General features: G+C 42.0%; 1 protein-coding gene across 1 annotated transcript; it reads right to left on the reverse strand.

Moving 5' to 3' along the window:
- Positions 1-8,164: 8,164 nt before the first annotated feature.
- Positions 8,165-20,139, reverse strand: LOC129846440 (uncharacterized). Its single transcript, XM_055914370.1, has 10 exons — positions 19,995-20,139; positions 19,263-19,580; positions 17,439-17,828; positions 16,982-17,281; positions 16,836-16,868; positions 12,036-12,137; positions 11,800-11,830; positions 10,415-10,464; positions 10,260-10,294; positions 8,165-9,122 (listed from the first exon to the last, which is right to left on the reverse strand). Exons 1-10 carry the CDS (start codon positions 20,062-20,064, stop codon positions 9,027-9,029), a joined length of 1,425 nt encoding a protein of 474 aa, XP_055770345.1. The 5' UTR covers positions 20,065-20,139; the 3' UTR covers positions 8,165-9,026.
- Positions 20,140-20,180: the final 41 nt, after the last annotated feature.

Below are 20,180 nucleotides of genomic sequence, written 5' to 3' on the forward strand. Positions count from 1 at the left end.
TGTCTTTCTGCTTTCATGTTTGTGTCTGATTTCTACTAAAACACACAGGAAGAATGATTAGGTGCACACACAGTAGTGGTGATGTGAGGAGCTGTTGTATCAGCAGGGTGGATCACCCATTGTCACAGTGTAACTCGTGAGCCTTGCCCAGTTTTTACTGCCTTTGGGCTGGGCTGACACAGGCATAGGGAGTCCAAATGTCATACACTCAATCAATGAATGACAGCGTAGTGGCAATGACATTAATGGCATGACTTAGTAGAGTTTTGTTTCAAGTTAAAACGCCTAACATGTACCTTGCCCTTTTTGGGTGGTTGTGTCCAACAATGATTGAGATAAACGCGCGCTGGAAGTTGTGACTGGCAAACTTGAAGGTCCAGCGTGGGTTTAGTGGGAACACTGAGGCTGTACCTGCTTTAAGTTACAGTTTTAACAGTGGCCAAGTAGGCTAATGTGGCTATTTGATCGTTATGTAGGCCTACCAGAGTGGCCTACCATCAAAAACAATGGAGAAAATCAAATGTTATTTGTCATATGCGCTGAATACAACAGGTACAGTGAAATGCACCTTACAGTGAAATGCTTACTTACAAGCCCTTAACCAACAATGCTTTAAGAAGTTTTAAGAAAAATAAGTATTAAGTAAAAAATAGATAAGTACAAAATAGTAAATAAAAGTAACAAATAATTAAACAGCAGCAGTAAAATAGCAATAGCGAGGCTATATACAGTGAGGCAAAAAAGTATTTAGTCAGCCACCAATTGTGCAAGTTCTCCCACTTAAAAAGATGAGAGAGGCCTATAATTTTCATCATAGGTACACTTCAACTATGACAGACAAAATGAGGGGAAAAAATCCCGAAAATCACATTGTAGGATTTTTTATAAATTTATTTGCAAATTATGGTGGAATGACTAAAATGTAAAAATGTAAATGTAACATGAAAATAGTCGTTCTATCATTCAGCCTACAGTAGCAGCCAATGTGTGGTGTTCAATGTAGGCCTACAATCCATGAGACAATCCATGAGAAAAAAACATGCAGGGCTTGACATTAAGGGCTTGACAGTCACCTCCTTCAAACACATCCCCACAGCATGATGCTGCCACCACCATGCTTCACTGTAGGGATGGTGCCAGGTTTCCGCCAGACGTGATGCTTGGCATTCAGGCCAAAGATTTCAATCTTGGTTTCATCAGACCAGATAATCTTGTTTCTCATGGCCTGAGAGTCCTTTAGGTGCCATTTGGCAAACTCCAAGTGGGCTGTCATGTACCTTTCACTGAGGAGTGGCTTCTGGCTGGCCACTCTACCATAAAGGCCTGATTAGTGGAGTGCTGCAGAGATGGTTGAGCTTCTGGAAGGTTCTCCCATCTCCACAGAGGAGCTTTGGAGCTCGGTCAGAGTGATCATCGGGTTCTTGATCACCTCCCTGATTGCTCAGTTTGGCCGGGTGGCCAGCTCTAGGAAGAGCCTTGGTGGTTCCAAACTTCTTCCATTTAAGAATAATGGAGGCCATTGTGTTCTTGGGGATCTTCAATGCTGCAGAAATGTTTTGGTACCCTTCCCCATATCTGTGCCTCGACACAATCCTGTCTTGGAGCTCTGCGGACAATTCCTTCGACCTCATGGCTTGGTTTTTGTTCTGACATGATATGTCAACTGTGGGACCTTTTATAGACAGGTGTGTGTCTTTCCAAATCATGTCCAATCGATTGAATTTACCACAGGTGGACTCCAATCAAGTTGTAGAAACATCTCAAGGATGATCAATCGAAACAGGATACACCTGAGTTCTAGAAACCTGTTCTCACTTTTTCATTATGTGGTATTGTGTGTAGATTAATGAGGAATTTTTATTTATTTTATTAATTTTAGAATAAGGCTGTAATGTAACAAAATGTGGAAACAGAGAAGGGGTCTGAATACTTCCCAAATGCACTGTACATCTTCTGCGCTCTGTGCAGTAGAGTTGTGCCTCAAGGATACGTTTTAGGTCCCCTGTTGTTTGTCTGTAGTTCAACTAAATTGGGAGACATATTAGACAGCTGATGTACATTTTTATGCAGATGACACTGTTCCTTATTCAAGTAGCAGCAGTTTGACTTTGGCTTTTGAAAAAGCTCAAACCTGTTTTAACATCATTCAACAGAATCTGTTTAATTTGTGAGCTTGTTCTGAATTCCTCTAAAACGTGTATGGTATTTTCCAATAATAAACACTGAAAACCATCTAATTAATTCCATGGAGACATACAAATATCTGGGAGTTTGGGTGGATGAGAATTTGAGCTTCACCACTCATGTAGAGAACCTTGTCCGGAAACTCAAGCTGCGTTTTGGGTTTTACTACCGACACAAAGCTTGTTTTTCCTTTGCTGCCAGAAAGGAGTTGATTCGTTGTACATTTCTCTCTGTGTTGGACAATGGTGATACTGTTTATGAGCAAGCTTCACGCTCTACACTGAAGGTTCTTGACTCTGTGTCATGCAGCCCTTCGTTTTTGTCACCAATCAGAGACATCTAACTCACCATTGTGATCTCTAGTGTTGTCGGGTGGACATCATTGGCAACACAAACACTGGTAGATTCTTATTCAGAATACCATTTTAGGAAAACTGCCATTTTATCTATCCTCTCTTCCTGCTCGACATGAGAACTCATACAAGCTCAGATCTCTATCTTGCTTTATGCTAAGAGTCCCGAAAATTAGAACCAAGCATGGAAAAAGGTTGTTTGATTTTTCAGCCCCCTGGTGTTGGAATTCCCTCCAAGCCAACCTAACACTACAGGACCTGGTGTCTGGAGGAGTTCAAAGGACAAATAGATGAACAGGTTGTTGAGACATGTAGCAGTTTCTAGCTGTCACTGGTTTGCGTTTCCTTATGTTAGGAAGAATGTTGTTTCACTTCACACACCCATCCACTGTTTATTTGCTGTTTTAGTTGTGCTGTTGCCAGTGTCTTCTGTTTGTTTTGTCTTCCAGGTTTTTTTTTTCTCCCCCGGCCCCACAGAAGGCATTTTACCTCTTCCCAGGCCATTATTATAAAGAAGAACTGGTTCTTAATTGACTAGCCTGGTTAAATGAAGGTTAAATAAAATCAATAAAATCACACGCTCACTGAACCATCCACTGACCCACACAGGTGAGATCATAAGACCTGAAGATCACGCTTTTAGTGACCTCCCCAATCTCTCCTTTTAATAATTCAACTGTTCCAGTCTGACTGGACGCAGCCCATTGGTGCTGGCAAACATTATGGGGTGTCTGTCATTGGTGCTGCCATAGCAACGCTGGCTGGCGGTGCGCAAAATTAATAATATGACACGCACACGATTACCCAGCAAGATCATCTGTATAACAACTCATTCATAATACACACATTTTATCTGAGTAATATTGTACGATGCCAAGTCACATGGAACGTCAACCCAACTGTTGATATAGAACATCAAAATGATATATCACCTGACAGAACGTCAATATCAAGAATAAATCAGACACACCTCACCACATACTTTAATGATGACACCTGGACAATGACAGTGTGGATACCACCATATGAAGGGATAAAGTACAGAGTTGAACATTTCTCTTGAGTCTGTACTAAAAGTGCTCTATCTGAAAAACTTGACTGCTGACAATGAAATGCACACTATTGGGGCCCGATGAATGGACGGATGAACAAAACACAACAAGATCTATCTGAACTATGCCTTTGATCATCATTTCTGTAGCCGCAAATCTCCAACCAAAGCAGCTTTATACAAGCCTGAGTTGTACCTCGACAAATCATTCATCCTGCAGCGTGAATGCATGGCTGCAGCATTGTGGTGTGAAGGTGTTGAGGGGATTAGTAGGCCTGTTGTGATGGCTCTTTGTGGCAAGGACAGAATAATCAGAGAGTTGTGTGTGTGCATGTGCGTGTGTGTACTGTATATGTGTGTTGTGTCACCCAACATGCCAGTAAACACAGTGTGCCTTCTTCACTGAGATGGGAAAGGTGGGGCGAAAGTTCAGTTTTCATCTCCCATTCATTTACAAGGAATCATGTAAAACCTTATTTCCCTATTGTATGCATGGCCTACTAGGGCTGGGTGGGGCATTGTTATCATACAGTAGCCTACAATAGTCAGGTATGCTGACAAACACTATACAGATACCAGGTGTACGACACCAGTAATAGTCCCTACTCACAGGTGTGTGTGTGTGTGTGTGTGTGTGTGTGTGTGTGTGTGTGTGTGTGTGTGTGTGTGTGTGTGTGTGTGTGTGTGTGTGTTCTAGATGAATGGGAGTTTTGCATGCCCTGTGTGGGTGTGTGCTCTGTTCTTTTGATACCTGGCAGAACAGTGAAATGAATGAAACACTTCAGTTAGTAAAACATGCAGAGCTACTGAATAGCTTATGGTTGAAGAGGGAGGGTGGTACTCTTAGAGCTACTGAATAGCTTATGGTTGAAGAGGGAGGGTGGTACTCTTAGAGCTACTGAATATCTTATGGTTGAAGAGGGAGGGTGGTACTCTTAGAGCTACTGAATATCTTATGGTTGAAGAGGGAGGGTGGTACTCTTAGAGCTACTGAATATCTTATGGTTGAAGAGGGAGGGTTGTACTCTTAGAGCTACTGAATATCTTATGGTTGAAGAGGGAGGCCCGTATTCTTAGAGCTACTGAATATCTTATGGTTGAAGAGGGAGGGTTGTACTCTTGGAGCTACTGCATATCTTATGGTTGAAGAGGGAGGGTTGTACTCTTAGAGCTACTGAATAGCTTATGGTTGAAGAGGGAGGGTGTTACTCTTAGAGCTACCGAATATCTTATGGTTGAAGAGGGAGGGCCGTATTCTTAGAGCTACTGAATAGCTTATGGTTGAAGAGGGAGGGTTGTACTCTTAGAGCTGCTGAATATCTTATGGTTGAAGAGGGAGGGTTGTACTCTTGGAGCTACTGAATAGCTTATGGTTGAAGAGGGAGGATTGTACTCTTAGAGCTACTGAATAGCTTATGGTTGAAGAGGGAGGGTGGGTCTCTTAGAGCTACCGAATATCTTATGGTTGAAGAGGGAGGGCCGTATTCTTAGAGCTACTGAATATCTTATGGTTGAAGAGGGAGGGCCGTACTCTTAGAGCTGCTGAATAGCTTATGGTTGAAGAGGGAGGATTGTACTCTTAGAGCTGCTGAATATCTTATGGTTGAAGAGGGAGGGCCGTACTCTTAGAGCTGCTGAATGTCTTATGGTTGAAGAGGGAGGATTGTACTCTTAGAGCTGCTGAATATCTTATGGTTGAAGAGGGAGGGCCGTACTCTTTTCACACTACCCGAGCAGAGCTTTATTGAGCTGGCCTGGTTATTCATCCAACATAGTGGCTGGAACTGTGCTATAAAGGACCATGTGAAAATCACGGTATCGACAGGGTTAGCACGACGTGTGAAAAAAGCATCGGTGTTGACCCTAAATAAATGACATGTATCTTTCAGGAATGTGATGATCGGTGCTCAGCAAGGGTGTAGTGGTCCTACTGTACAATCTCTATTTCCAGACACCTTTAAAACAATGATATTTCTGCTTCCTTCCAGGCAATAAGCCAGTGGTTATTGCTGAAACAACATCCTTTGTCCTGACCTGAGGGATTGTAGATTTGTGCTCAACATTCACATCACTTATTCAATCCATCATGGGCAGTTACATATTCATACGACAAAAACTCCTGGGATGTATCCAAAATGGTACCCTATTCCCTATATGTAGTGCATTACTTTTGACCAGGCCCCATAGGGTGATGTGTGTCCCCATATAGTAGGCTATATACTTACAGTGAAGCATTACAGTGAAGAAATAAGGTGCCCAGGTCATCCATTAACTCATATTCATGTGGAGTGTTTTGAACAGAGAGCAGCCTTTGGCTTGAACAGTGGCGCTGGATTAGTGGGTACCCTATTCCCTATGCAGTGCACTACTTTTGCCCAAAGCCCTATGGGCCCTGGTCAAAAGTAGTGCACTATATCAAGAATAGGGTGCCATTTGGGACGCAGGCATCGTCAGCAGCTCTTATCTCCTGAAGTCTTATCTCATGGCCACCTGTAACTCACAGGTCCGGCTAACAGCGACCCCATGTAAACCCTGTCCAACTTATACAACTAGGAGTCATACAGAGTATCCTTTCTGACCAATTGCCACCGGTACAATGATGCTACTATTACTTGTGTGATTTATAGTCTGTAATAGAAACTCATAAACAAGGATCAGTGATGTATCACCATAATACTTCTCTCCTCTCTCTACCTTTAGTAATGCTTTGTGCTATCGCTCAGTATCGGTCTAGCAGTGTGTCTCATTGACTTCCTCTACCTTTTGGACATCTAAGCAACAACCACACATCTGATAATAATACATAACAATATGTGGTTTCCACTCCTGTATTTATTGTGAACACATTGTTCCAGAGCTCTAGGGTTTGCTGTAACCTGGCCCTCTCTAAGTTTTTCCACTGACAATAACTGTGGGTGAGACATTAAATTGGTGAGGTGGAGCTGAACTGATGCATGTTCAATAATTTCCAACTGACAAATTGTAAAAGAGATGCTATCGCTGTAAAAGTACTAACTCTTCATGGAGAGTGCCCTCTAGTGTCACTTTCAAGGAACTTCAATGTAAAAAAAATTGTTGGACAAATGAATACTCTGAAAATCGTGCCCAGAATAAACTGCCTGCTACTCAGTCCCAGTTGCTAATATATGCATATTATTAGTAGATTTGGATAGAAAACACTCGGAAGTTTCTGAAACTGTTTGAATGATGTCTGTGAGTATAACAGAACTCACATGGCAGGCAAAAACCTGAGACAAATCCAACCAGGAAGTGAGAAATCTGAGGTTTGTAGTTTTTCAACTCTTGGCCTATCGAATACACAGTGTCTATGGGGTCATATTGCACTTCCTAAGGCTTCCACTAGATGTCAATAGTCTTTAGAACCTTGTTTGATGCTTCTACTGTGAAGTGGGGGCGAATGAGAGGGGATTGAGTAAGGTCTCTCCCAGAGTGCCATGAGCTGACCATGCACGTTCACGTGAGAGATTTAGCTTGCGTTCCATTGCATTTCTGAAGACAAAGGAATTCTCCGGTTGGAACATTATAGAAGATCTATGTTAAAAACATCCTAAAGATTGATTCTAAACATCGTTTGACATGTTTCTACGGACTGTAACGGAACTGTTTGACTTTGTCTGCTCCTAGTGATCGCGCGTCATGAATTTGGGATACTGGGCTAAACTCGCTAACAAAATGGAGGTATTTGGACATAAAGATGAACTTCAGCGAACAAATCAAACATTTATTGTGGAACTGGGATTCCTGGGAATGCATTCTGATGAAGATCAAAGGTAAGTGAATATTTATAATGCTATTTCTGACTTCTGTTGACTCCAACATGGCGGATATCTGTTTGGCTTGATTTGTTGTCTGAGCACCGTACTCAGATTATTGCATGGTTTGCTTTTTCCGTAAAGTTTTTTTAAAAATATTGACACAGCGGTTGCATTAAGGAGAAGTATATCTTTAATTCTGTGAATAACACTTGTATCTTTTATCAATGTTTATCATGAGTATTGCTGTAAATTGATGTGGCTCAGCACATGTGCAAATTCACGGGATATTTTGGACGCAAAGCCAAATGTAAACTGAGGTTTTTGGATATAAATATGAACTTGATCGAACAAAACATTGTGTAACATGTTGTCCCGGGAGTGTCATCTGATGAAGAATATCAAAGGTTAGTGATTCATTTTCTCTATTTCTGCTTTTTGTGACTCCTCTCTTTGGTTGGAAAATGGCTGTAGGCTTTCTGTGACTAGTTGCTGACCTAATATAATACGTTCTGCTTTCGCCGAAAAACCTTTTTGAAATCGGACACTGTGGTTGGATAAACGAGAATTTTATCTTTAAAATGGTGTATAATACTTGTATGTTAGAGAAATTTGAATTATGAGATTTCTGTGTATTGAATTTGGCGCCCTGCAATTTCATTGGCTGCTGGCGAGGGGTTCCGCTTTCCCAGACAGGATAAAGGGAAATTTCACATATTTTTACATGTGGCCTTACTTTCAGAAAAGAGTGAAAATAAGTCTACATGCATCACACTCAAACACATGAAGCCGCTAGATTAGAATTAAATTACAGCTTTTATTATAAAATAGATTTTATGTACATGAAACAACTTATGAAATTCAATAAGATTCAGTGAAAGTGACCTAATGCAAACTTGTGAAATGCAACACATGTTAGAGGAAATGTGTACTTCTCTGTTCCTCTAATCACGGCTAGGTTTTCAGCCAAAAATGTAAACAGAGAGAACATGTTTCCCATAGATAGATAGAGATAGAGAGATAGAGAGATAGAGAGATAGAGAGAGAGAGTTGTGATGTATGATTAGACGTGCGGTTGTTGCTTAGATGTCCAAAAGGTGGAGGAAGTCAGAGTAGGTTTACCTTTAAGATAAATTAATATAGATAGATAGAAAAGAAACGGGTTCAAGGAGAGAGGAGAGACGGAGAGAGAGGGTAAGGGTTCAGGGAGAGAGAAGAGACGGATAGAGAGGGTAAGGGTTCAGGGAGAGAGAAGAGACGCATAGAGAGGGTAAGGGTTCAGGGAGAGAGAAGAGAGAAGAGACGGATAGAGAGGGTAAGGGTTCAGGGAGAGAGAAGATACGGATAAAGAGGGTAAGGGTTCAGGGAGAGAGAAGAGACGGATAGAGAGGGTAAGGGTTCAGGGAGAGAGAGAAGAGACGGATAGAGAGGGAAAGGGTTTATGGAGAGAGAAAAAAGGATGGAGAGAGAAAGAGAGAGAAGGATGGCGAGGGAACGAAAAGGTGACAGAGAGAACGAGAGATCAGAAAGAAGGACAGGGAGCATGAAGAGATGTACTGTATAGAGATAAGAAGGGTCAGGGAGATAGACATAAGAAGATGGACAGAAAAAGGAATAGAGAGAGAGCGAGTGAGAATAGAGGGAACGAGAGAGAGGTGAAGGAGGTCAGGAGGATGGTGTGTTGCCAAACGTAGAGAGAGTTCTCCATGGAGGGGACCTGCTGAAGGCTGTCTCTGCTGCGCTGTCGTCGTTACCCCATTCCTGCACACACAAGCAGTTTCATTATTACAGCACATCTAAGGCAAATTTGAAAACTTCCTTTATCTTTTGAAGCAACACACAAATGCGGTTTCATTACGTAAAATCTAAACACTTCCTTCTGAAGATTCTCTTAGTATCCAAAGACAGTCAGTTTCCCCTTATGGATTATATCTTCACATGAAGTCATGATGATAGCATTGCGTTGACACTGTCCCCGGTAACCCATACACTAACACCTTGTCTGGGGAGAGGGTTTAGCTTAATAAGTCCACCTCATCAAGCTAATTAATGAGATGATTACAGCTAACGAGAGGAGGAGGGCCCGTGCAGGCTGGCCCAGGTCACAGAGGAGCAGTAATGAGAAGTTGACTCAAAGAGTGCTTGTGTTCAGTAGGGAGGCAGACAGAGACCACAGAGCCCCAGCACAGCAACACATTAGGACCCAACCAAAACATGAGAAAACAAAAAGATCATTACTTGACACATTGGAAAGAATCAACAACAAAAACAGAGCAAACTAGAATACAATTTGTTCCTAAACAGAGAGTACACAGTGGCAGAATAGCTGACCACTGTGACTGATCCAAACTTAAGGAAAGCTTTGACTATGTACAGACTCAGTGAGCATAGCCTTGCTAATGAGAAAGGCCGTCGTAGGCAGACCTGGTTCTCAAGAGAAGACAGGCTACGTGCACACTGCTGTTGTGACAAGAAAAGGGCAACCAGTGAAGAACAAACACCATTGTGAAAACAAACATATTGATGTTTCATTATTTTCCCTTTTGTACTTGAACTATTTGCACATTGTTACAACACTGTATATAGACATAATATGACATTTGAAATGTCTTTATTCTTTTGGAACTTCTGTGAGTGTAATGTTCACAGTTAATTTTACATTAAATGATCTACTCCACTTGCTTTGGAAATGTTACCATATGTTTCCCATGCCGATAAAACCCATAAATGAGAGCGAGAGAGACCTCCGCAATCTTCCCCAACTCAAGGATCGTGGTGTCAACCCTTCTACAGAGGAAGGACTTCCACCATGCCACAATCCAAAGAATAAACGTCAATGTACGCCTGGCCCACCATCCCGCCCTCGATCTGGACTGTCTCTAGGACCATGGACCTTACCTGAGAGGTAATGCTGACACGTTTGAGGGTAAGGTCTGGAAAACAATAACACACAAATAAAATAATGTAAAAAAGGATGTCAGTGATGATGACTACATGAAAGCATTATGAGACATAAGATCATTGAATCACTCTATTCACTGAAAAACACTCACCAAGAACATGGTCCTCAGAATGAAGCTTGGCCCATAGGAGAGCCCCCTCCCTAGGAGAGAGAAATACTACTATAAATACTATTTTAAAGGGAGAAATACTACTATAAATACTATTCTAAAGGGAGAAACACTATTAGAAATACTATTCTAAAGGGAGGAATACTATTACAAATACTATTCTAAAGGGAGAAATACTATAAGAAAACTATTCTAACGGGAGAAATACTATTTGAAAACTTTTCTAAAGGGAGAAATACTACTAGAAATACTATTCTAAAGGGAGAAATACTATTAGAAATACTATTCTAAAGGGAGAAATACTATTAGAAAACTATTCTAAAGAGAGAAATATTATTAGAAAACTATTCTAAAGAAAGAAATACTATTAGAAAACTATTCTAAAGGGAGAAATACTATTAGAAAACTATTCTGAAGGGAGAAATACTATTAGAAATACTATTCTAAAGGGAGAAATACTATTAGAAATACTATTCTATAGGGAGAAATAGTATTAGAAATACTATTCTAAAAGGATAAATACTACTATAAATACTATTAGAAAAGTATTCTAAAGGGAGAAATACTATTAGAAAAGTATTCTAAAGGGAGAAATACTATTAGAAAAGTATTCTAAAGGGAGAAATACTATTAGAAATACAATTCTAAAGGGAGAAATACCATTAGAAAACTATTGTAAAGGGTGAAATACTATTCAAAATACAATTCTAAAGGGAGAAATATTATTAGAAAACTATTCTAAAGGGAGACATACTATTAGAAAACTATTCTAAAGAGAGAAATATTGTTAGAAAACTATTCTAAAGGGATAAATACTATTAGAAAACTATTCTAAAGGAAGAAATACTATTAGAAAACTATTCTAAAGAGAGAAATATTATTAGAAAACTATTCTAAAGGGATAAATACTATTAGAAAACTATTCTAAAGGAAGAAATACTATTAGAAAACTATTCTAAAGGGAGAAATACTATTAGAAAACTATTCTAAAGGGAGAAATACTATTAGAAAAATTATTCTAAAGGGAGAAATATGACTATAAATACTATTTTAAAGGGAGAAATATTATTAGAAAACTATTCTAAATGAAGAAATACTATTAGAAAACTATTCTAAGGGGAGAAATACTATTAGAAAACTATTCTAAAGGGAGAAATACTATTAGAAAAATTATTCTAAAGGGAGAAATATTACTATAAATACTATTTTAAAGGGAGAAATACTATTAGAAAACTATTCTAAAGGGAGAAATACTACTATAAATACTATTTTAAAGGGAGAAATACTATTATAAATACTTTTCTAAAACATCTCATTCTCCATGATATTACTGTACTTCTCCGAAGGTTAGAAACTCATACACCCACCTTTTACGCTTTTCTTCCGCTATTACCTTAACTGGACAATGAGAAGAGAAACGAGAGAAGAGAATTAAAAAGTGAAAAGGTGTATGGTAAAGGACATTTCTTTAAAGGTTTACTAGCCTGGTCCCAGATCAGTTTGTGCTGTCCTGCCAACTCCTATTAAGGTAAACCGCTCCTGGTTGACAAGAGAGCACAAACTGTTCTGGGAACAGAGTATAGGTTAACAGGTGTAACATTACCTTTCCTCTGCACCGCCACACCCACGCCCACCAGTACAATGAAGAACAGAACCACAACAGAAAGACATCCCAACACCAGAGGCCAGTCCACACCAGTCAGCCCTACCAGAAAGACAATATCACCTGTCAATCAACGAGCCCTCATATACATATGTAGTATCTTAGTTTGAGCCAGTGTGCTACAGCAGGAAAATAATCCTGCAGCAACAGGAAATGTTGTTGTAATTTCCAGATTAAGTTGAAAAACATTTCGTAATGAAAAATCTGTGGGAACAATCAACTTCAGAATCCTTCACCTCAAATGGATTACACATTTGAAATGTCCTGCATTGCAGGAAAGTTCTCCTGCAACAGGGTGATCAAATTAAGGTCCTACCTCTGTAGATTAGGCAACACAAAAAATACCCAGCACCAGGCCCACACTGTGTCTAACATCAATACCAAACATCAGGCCCACACTGTGTCTAACATCAATACCAAACATCAGGTCCACACTGTGTCTAATATCAATACCAAACATCAGGCCCACACTGTGTCTAATATCAATACCAAACATCAGGTCCACACTGTGTCTAATATCAATACCAAACATCAGGCCCACACTGTGTCTAATATCAATACCAAACATCAAGCCCACACTGTGTCTAATATCTATACCAAACATCAGGCCCACACTGTGTCTAATATCAATACCAAACATCAAGCCCACACTGTGTCCAATATCAATACCAAACATCAGGCCCACACTGTGTCTAACATCAATACCAAACATCAGGCCCACACTGTGTCTAACATCAATACCAAACATCAGGCCCACACTGTGTCTAATATCAATACCAAACATCAGGCCCACACTGTGTCTAATATCAATACCAAACATCAGACCCACACTGTGTCTAATATCAATACCAAACATCAGGCCCACACTGTGTCTAATATCAATACCAAACATCAGTCCCACACTGTGTCTAACATCAATACCAAACATCAGGCCCACACTGTGTCTAACATCAATACCAAACATCAGGCCCACACTGTGTCTAACATCAATACCAAACATCAGGCCCACACTGTGTCTAACATCAATACCCAACATCAGGCCCACACTGTGTCTAATATCAATACCAAACATCAGGCCCACACTGTGTCTAATATCAATACCAAACATCAAGCCCACACTGTGTCTAATATCAATACCAAACATCAGGCCCACACTGTGTCTAACATCAATACCAAACATCAGGCCCACACTGTGTCTAACATCAATACCAAACATCAGGCCCACACTGTGTCTAACATCAATACCAAACATTAGGCCCACACTGTGTCTAATATCAATACCAAACATCAGGCCCACACTGTGTCTAATATCAATACCAAACATCAGGCCCACAATGTGTCTAACATCAATACCAAACATCAGAACCACACTGTTTCTAACATCAATACCAAACATCAAGCCCACACTGTGTCTAATATCAATACCAAACATCAGGCCCACACTGTGTCTAATATCAATACCAAACATCAGTCCCACACTGTGTCTAACATCAATACCAAACATCAGGCTCACATGGTGTCTAATATCAATACCAAACATCAGGCCCACACTGTGTCTAATATCAATACCAAACATCAAGCCCACACTGTGTCTAATATCTATACCAAACATCAGGCCCACACTGTGTCTAATATCAATACCAAACATCAGGCTCACATGGTGTCTAATATCAATACCAAACATCAGGCCCACACTGTGTCTAATATCAATACCAAACATCAACCCCACACTGTGTCTAATATCAATACCAAACATCAAGCCCACACTGTGTCTAACATCAATACCAAACATCAGGCCCACACTGTGTCTAATATCAATACCAAACATCAGGCCCACACTGTGTCTAATATCAATACCAAACATCAAGCCCACACTGTGTCTAACATCAATACCAAACATCAGGCCCACACTGTGTCTAATATCAATACCAAACATCAGGCCCACACTGTGTCTAATATCAATACCAAACATCAAGCCCACACTGTGTCTAATATCAATACCAAACATCAGGTCCACACGATGTCTAATATCAATACCAAACATCAGGCCCACACTGTGTCTAATATCAATACCAAACATCAGGCCCACACTGTGTCTAATATCAATACCAAACATCAGGCCCACACTGTGTCTAACATCAATACCAAACATCAGTCCCACACTGTGTCTAACATCAATACCAAACATCAGAACCACACTGTGTCTAACATCAATACCAAACATCAGAACCACACTGTGTCTAACATCAATACCAAACATCAGGCCCACACTGTGTCTAATATCAATACCAAACATCAGGCCCACACTGTGTCTAACATCAATACCAAACATCAGGTCCACACTGTCTAATATCAATACCAAACATCAGGCCCACACCGTGTCTAACATCAATACCAGACATCAGGTCCACACTGTGTCTAACATCAATACCAAACATCAGGCCCACACTGTGTCTAACATCAATACCAAACATCAGGCCCACACTGTGTCTAATATCAATACCAAACATCAGGCCCACACTGTGTCTAATATCAATACAAAACATCAGGCCCACACTGTGTCTAATATCAATACCAAACATCAAGCCCACACTGTGTCTAATATCAATACCAAACATCAGTCCCACACTGTGTCTAACATCAATACCAAACATCAGTCCCACACTGTGTCTAACATCAATACCAAACATCAGGCCCACACTGTGTCTAATATCAATACAAAACATCAGGCCCACACTGTGTCTAATATCAATACCAAACATCAGTCCCACACTGTGTCTAACATCAATACCAAACATCAGGCCCACACTGTGTCTAATATCAATACCAAACATCAGGCCCACACTGTGTCTAATATCAATACCAAACATCAGGCCCGCACTGTGTCTAATATCAATACAAAACATCAGGCCCACACTGTGTCTAATATCAATACCAAACATCAGGTCCACACTGTGTCTAACATCAATACCAGACATCAGGTCCACACTGTGTCTAACATCAATACCAAACATCAGAACCACACTGTGTCTAACATCAATACCAAACATCAGAACCACACTGTGTCTAACATCAATACCAAACATCAGGCCCACACTGTGTCTAATATCAATACCAAACATCAGGCCCACACTGTGTCTAATATCAATACCAAACATCAGGCCCACACTGTGTCTAATATCAATACCAAACATCAAGCCCACACTGTGTCTAATATCAATACCAAACATCAGGCCCACACTGTGTCTAACATCAATACCAAACATCAGTCCCATACTGTGTCTAACATCAATACCAAACATCAGGCCCACACTGTGTCTAACATCAATACCAAACATCAGGCCCACACCGTGTCTAACATCAATACCAGACATCAGGTCCACACTGTGTCTAACATCAATACCAAACATCAGGCCCACACTGTGTCTAACATCAATACCAAACATCAGGCCCACACTGTGTCTAATATCAATACCAAACATCAGGCCCACACTGTGTCTAATATCAATACCAAACATCAGGCCCACACTGTGTCTAATATCAATACCAAACATCAGGCCCACACTGTGTCTAATATCAATACCAAACATCAGGCCCACACTGTGTCTAATATCAATACCAAACATCAGGCCCACACTGTGTCTAATATCAATACCAAACATCAGGTCCACACTGTGTCTAACATCAATACCAGACATCAGGTCCACACTGTGTCTAACATCAATACCAAACATCAGGCCCACACTGTGTCTAACATCAATACCAAACATCAGGCCCACACTGTGTCTAATATCAATACCAAACATCAAGCCCACACTGTGTCTAACATCAATACCAAACATCAGTCCCACACTGTGTCTAACATCAATACCAAACATCAGTCCCACACTGTGTCTAATATCAATACCAAACATCAGGCCCACACCGTGTCTAACATCAATACCAAACATCAGGCCCACACTGTGTCTAATATCAATACCAAACATCAGGCCCACACTGTGTCTAACATCAATACCAAACATCAGGCCCACACTGTGTCTAACATCAATACCAAACATCAGGCCCACACTGTCTAATATCAATACCAAACATCAGGTCCACACTGTGTCTAACATCAATACCAAACATTAGGCCCACACTGTGTCTAATATCAATACCAAACATCAGGCCCACACTGTGTCTAATATCAATACCAAACATCAGGCCCACACTGTGTCTAGCATCAATACCAAACATCAGTCCCACACTGTGTCTAACATCAATACCAAACATCAGGCCCACACTGTGTCTAATATCAATACCGAACATCAGGCCCACACTGTGTCTAACATCAATACCAAACATCAGGCCCACACTGTGTCTAACATCCATACCAAACATCAAGCCCACACTGTCTAATATCAATACCAAACATCAGGCCCACACTGTGTCTAATATCAATACCAAACATCAGGCCCACACTGTGTCTAATATCAATACCAAACATCAGGCCCACACTGTGTCTAATATCAATACCAAACATCAGGCCCACACTGTGTCTAATATCAATACCAAACATCAGGCCCACACTGTGTCTAATATCAATACCAAACATCAGGCCCACACTGTGTCTAATATCAATACCAAACATCAGGCCCACACTGTGTCTAACATCAATACCAAACATCAGTCCCACACTGTGTCTAATATCAATACCCAGTCAGAGGGTGATTTGTTGATTGTAATGGCTCTGTGAGTTACCTGGTGAGGAGGGAGGGGAGATGGTGGTCTTGTCTGGAAGAGAATGACAGACATTATAGGTGAAAAATAATTAAAGGCTGCCTCTTGAGTTGTATGAGTTGACGCACACAGGCTCAGGCAGACACAGACATCAGAGAGATGCAGACCTATGACTCTAGGCACAGCCAGCAGTGGACTTCTCTCTGAGTGGCTCCACTCTGCTCCCAGCAGGGAACTGTATTGGCACTGGTAGTGGTCCGACAACGGGCCGTCCTGGGCAGGCAGGGATGAGAGAGCAAAAAGGGCACGATGTCGGGTAGCGGGGGCACTACGGGTGGCATCAGGGAAGGTACTTCCCAGGTGGTATAGAGAGAAGCGAGCACCAGGGAAGGCAGGTGAACCAGTACACACCAAGGCCCACTCCCCAGCCTGGCTCTGGAGAGAGAGAGTGGGCACCGGCAACAGCTCTGGGATGGCAGGCCCACCAGAGAAAAGATGGAGAGAGAGTATGGATATCAGATTTTTCTCACACACAATTCTAACCTTAACCATTGGGAATAGAATACATAACTGACATTAGATCAGTGTCTAGTTGCAATTTCACCCCTCAACCAGATCTCTCACCTGTGACCGTGACAAGAACTGGATGACTGGCGGTTGAATTAGCCGGTCCCTGACGAGGCACTGTAACCTGGTAGAGGCAGGTGTAGGATCCCCCCTCGCCTCCCCTCACGGGCCCCAGGTGGAAGGCCCCGGTCTGGGCTGTGGAGTGGGACACCAGGGAGGCCTGGGGGTGGACCATGGAGCTCCCCATGGAGTGCCCAGTCGCTTTAGCTGTCCTCAGCAGTAGGAAGGCCTCTGGTTTAGGGCTCTGCTGGGAGTGAGGAGTAGGCAGAGAGCAGTGGAAGGATAACGTCTGGCCGTGCTTCACCTGCCCACCTGCGGGATCAACTGAGAGGAGGGGTGGGAGGAGAGGGAGGGAAGGAGGAGGAGGAGCTCTAGGAGAGGCTACACCTAGAGAGAGAGAGGGAGAGAGGGAGAGAGGGAGAGAGGGAGATGCTGCATTAATTTATCGGGGAGCTAGGGTCAGTCTGTTATATCTGGAGAATTTCTCCTGTCTTATCATGTGTCCTGTGTGAATTTAAGCATTCTCTCTCTCTCTCTCTCTCTCTCTCTCTCTCTCTCTCTCTCTCTCTCTCTCTCTCTCTCTCTCTCTCTCGCTCTCTCGCTCTCTCGCTCTCTCGCTCTCAGGACCTGAGCCCTAGGACCATGCCTCAGGACTACCTGGCCTGATGACTCCTTGCTGTCCCCAGTCCACCTGGTCGTGCTGCTGCTCTAGTTTCAACTGTTCTGCCTGTGGCTATGGAACTCTGACCTGTTCACCGGACATGTTACCTTGTCCCAGACTTGCTGTTTTCAACTCTCTAGAGTCCGCAGGAGCGGCAGAGATACTCTGAATGATCGGCTATGAAAAGCCAACTGACATTTACTCCTGAGGTGCCGACCTGTTGCACCCTCTACAACCACTGTGATTATTATTATGTGACCATGCTGGTCATCTATGAACATTTGAACATCTTGGCCATATTCTGTTATAATCTCCACCCGGCACAGTCAGAAGAGGACTGGCCACCCCGCATAGCCTGGTTCCTCTCTAGGTTTCTTCCTAGGTTCTTGCCTTTCCTGAGAGTTTTTCCTAACCACTGTGCTTCTACATCTGCATTGCTTGCTGTTTGGGGTTTTAGGCTGGGTTTCTGTACAGCACTTTGTGACATCAGCTGATGTAAGAAGGGCTTCATAAATACATTTGATTGATTGATTAATTGATTTGCTATAAAGGGGTTGTAATGGTGAAGTCTTCCTACTTTAAGAAAAGTCAAGAAGGGAGCTTCCTTTCAACTCCAAGGAGATGAATTCAAGAGCTTGTTACTTTCGTAATAAACTTTATCAAACCAAATGCATAGTAGTCTATAGGCATTGTGTACTATTTAGCAGAAGCTGTATATCCGGTGTCTGAGGTAATGTGAGAACTGCCATTTTAAGTTTACCCTCTGTTGTCATTCACACTTCCTGCCTTAACTGTCAAGCTTGATGTTTGTGGTTTCTATATGACCTGCAGGGTGTAACAGTACGATACACACATCCAAGCACACACACACGTAACCACTGAGAACACCTATGGCAGTTTTGCCAGTGGTGGTGGAGAAGCGGATGGGAGTGTTTATTGACTTCCACCACCAGTGGCTTTAAACAGTTTCTCACTTTCAAATAGCATTTCCATGTACAGTTACAACAAATCACAGAAAAAGATTATTATCATTATTTGTAGTGATCATGGTGCTTGCAGTAGTTTCTGTCCCAGATCCACGGCTCCAACATACTTGGACATACTTGATCCAAAATCATCAATCATAAATATAAAACTCACTATAAAACTAGAAATCTCACCTTGTTGATTCAGAGTCAGATAGTGGCTGTATGGGCTATACATCCCCTGGCTGTTCTGATACAGGCAGCAGTATAGAACCTCCCGGGCTGAATCCTCCCTCACTCTCACTGTGAACTGGGCCTCCTGTGTCTCACTGGGGAAAGTCATGGTGTCCACCAGCTTTTTAACCCGGTGGAGTCTGAACAGGGTCCCTCCAGGGCCCTCAGGGGCCCGACAGACCAGGACCACAGCCCCCAGGACGGTGTTGCCTACAGAGGAGGCCTGGGTGAGGGAGGGTGTTGGGAGGGAGACCAGGAGGAGGTCTGAGGATACTGTATCTGGGGAGGAGCAGTCAAGTGTGAGACCCACCAATAGTAAACACTGCATTCCACTAAACAGATAGAGGACAGTGGAGGCTGAGGGGAGGACGGCTCATAATAATGGCCGGAACGGAGTAAATGGAATGGCATCAAACACCTGGAAACCACGTGTTTGATGTATTTGATACCATTCCACTAATTCCACTGCGGTCATTACCACGAGCCCGTCCTCCCCAATTAAGGTGCCTCCAACCTCCTGTGACCTAGGATCACATTACCCCAACGAAATAGACTACTTACATTTTCAGGAAATAAAGATGACAGAACTGATGCCAAACATCATTGAAATATCTCTGTAACTGAAATGGCTCAACTACTTTACCCTGAAATCTACAACATAAGTGTCAGTAAATTCATATTCGAAGTACTTACCCCAAAGTTGTAGATAAGAGATAAGCAGAACAAATATCCAAAGTGGGAGATGGTTTCGACAGACAAGCATCTTTGAAGGAGCAAGCAGTCTCTCTTCTGTGTGGATGTGGAAGCATCTGCTCTAGGTGGAGGCAAACAGGATCTGCTGTGTGTGTGTGTGTGTGTGTGTGTGTGTGTGTGTGCGTG

This window comes from Salvelinus fontinalis, unplaced genomic scaffold (genome assembly GCF_029448725.1).
Source record: "Salvelinus fontinalis isolate EN_2023a unplaced genomic scaffold, ASM2944872v1 scaffold_0540, whole genome shotgun sequence".
Taxonomy (NCBI): domain Eukaryota; kingdom Metazoa; phylum Chordata; class Actinopteri; order Salmoniformes; family Salmonidae; genus Salvelinus; species Salvelinus fontinalis.

Coding starts and splice junctions, on each gene's coding strand:
- LOC129846440 (XM_055914370.1), bottom strand. CDS start 20,064: ATGCTTGTCTGTCGAAACCATCTCCCACTTTGGATATTTGTTCTGCTT. Junction 16,869..16,981: donor GGCTGTGCCTAGAGTCATAG/GTCTGCATCTCT, acceptor ATTCTCTTCCAG/ACAAGACCACCATCTCCCCT. Junction 11,831..12,035: donor TGTGGCGGTGCAGAGGAAAG/GTAATGTTACAC, acceptor CTCATTGTCCAG/TTAAGGTAATAGCGGAAGAA.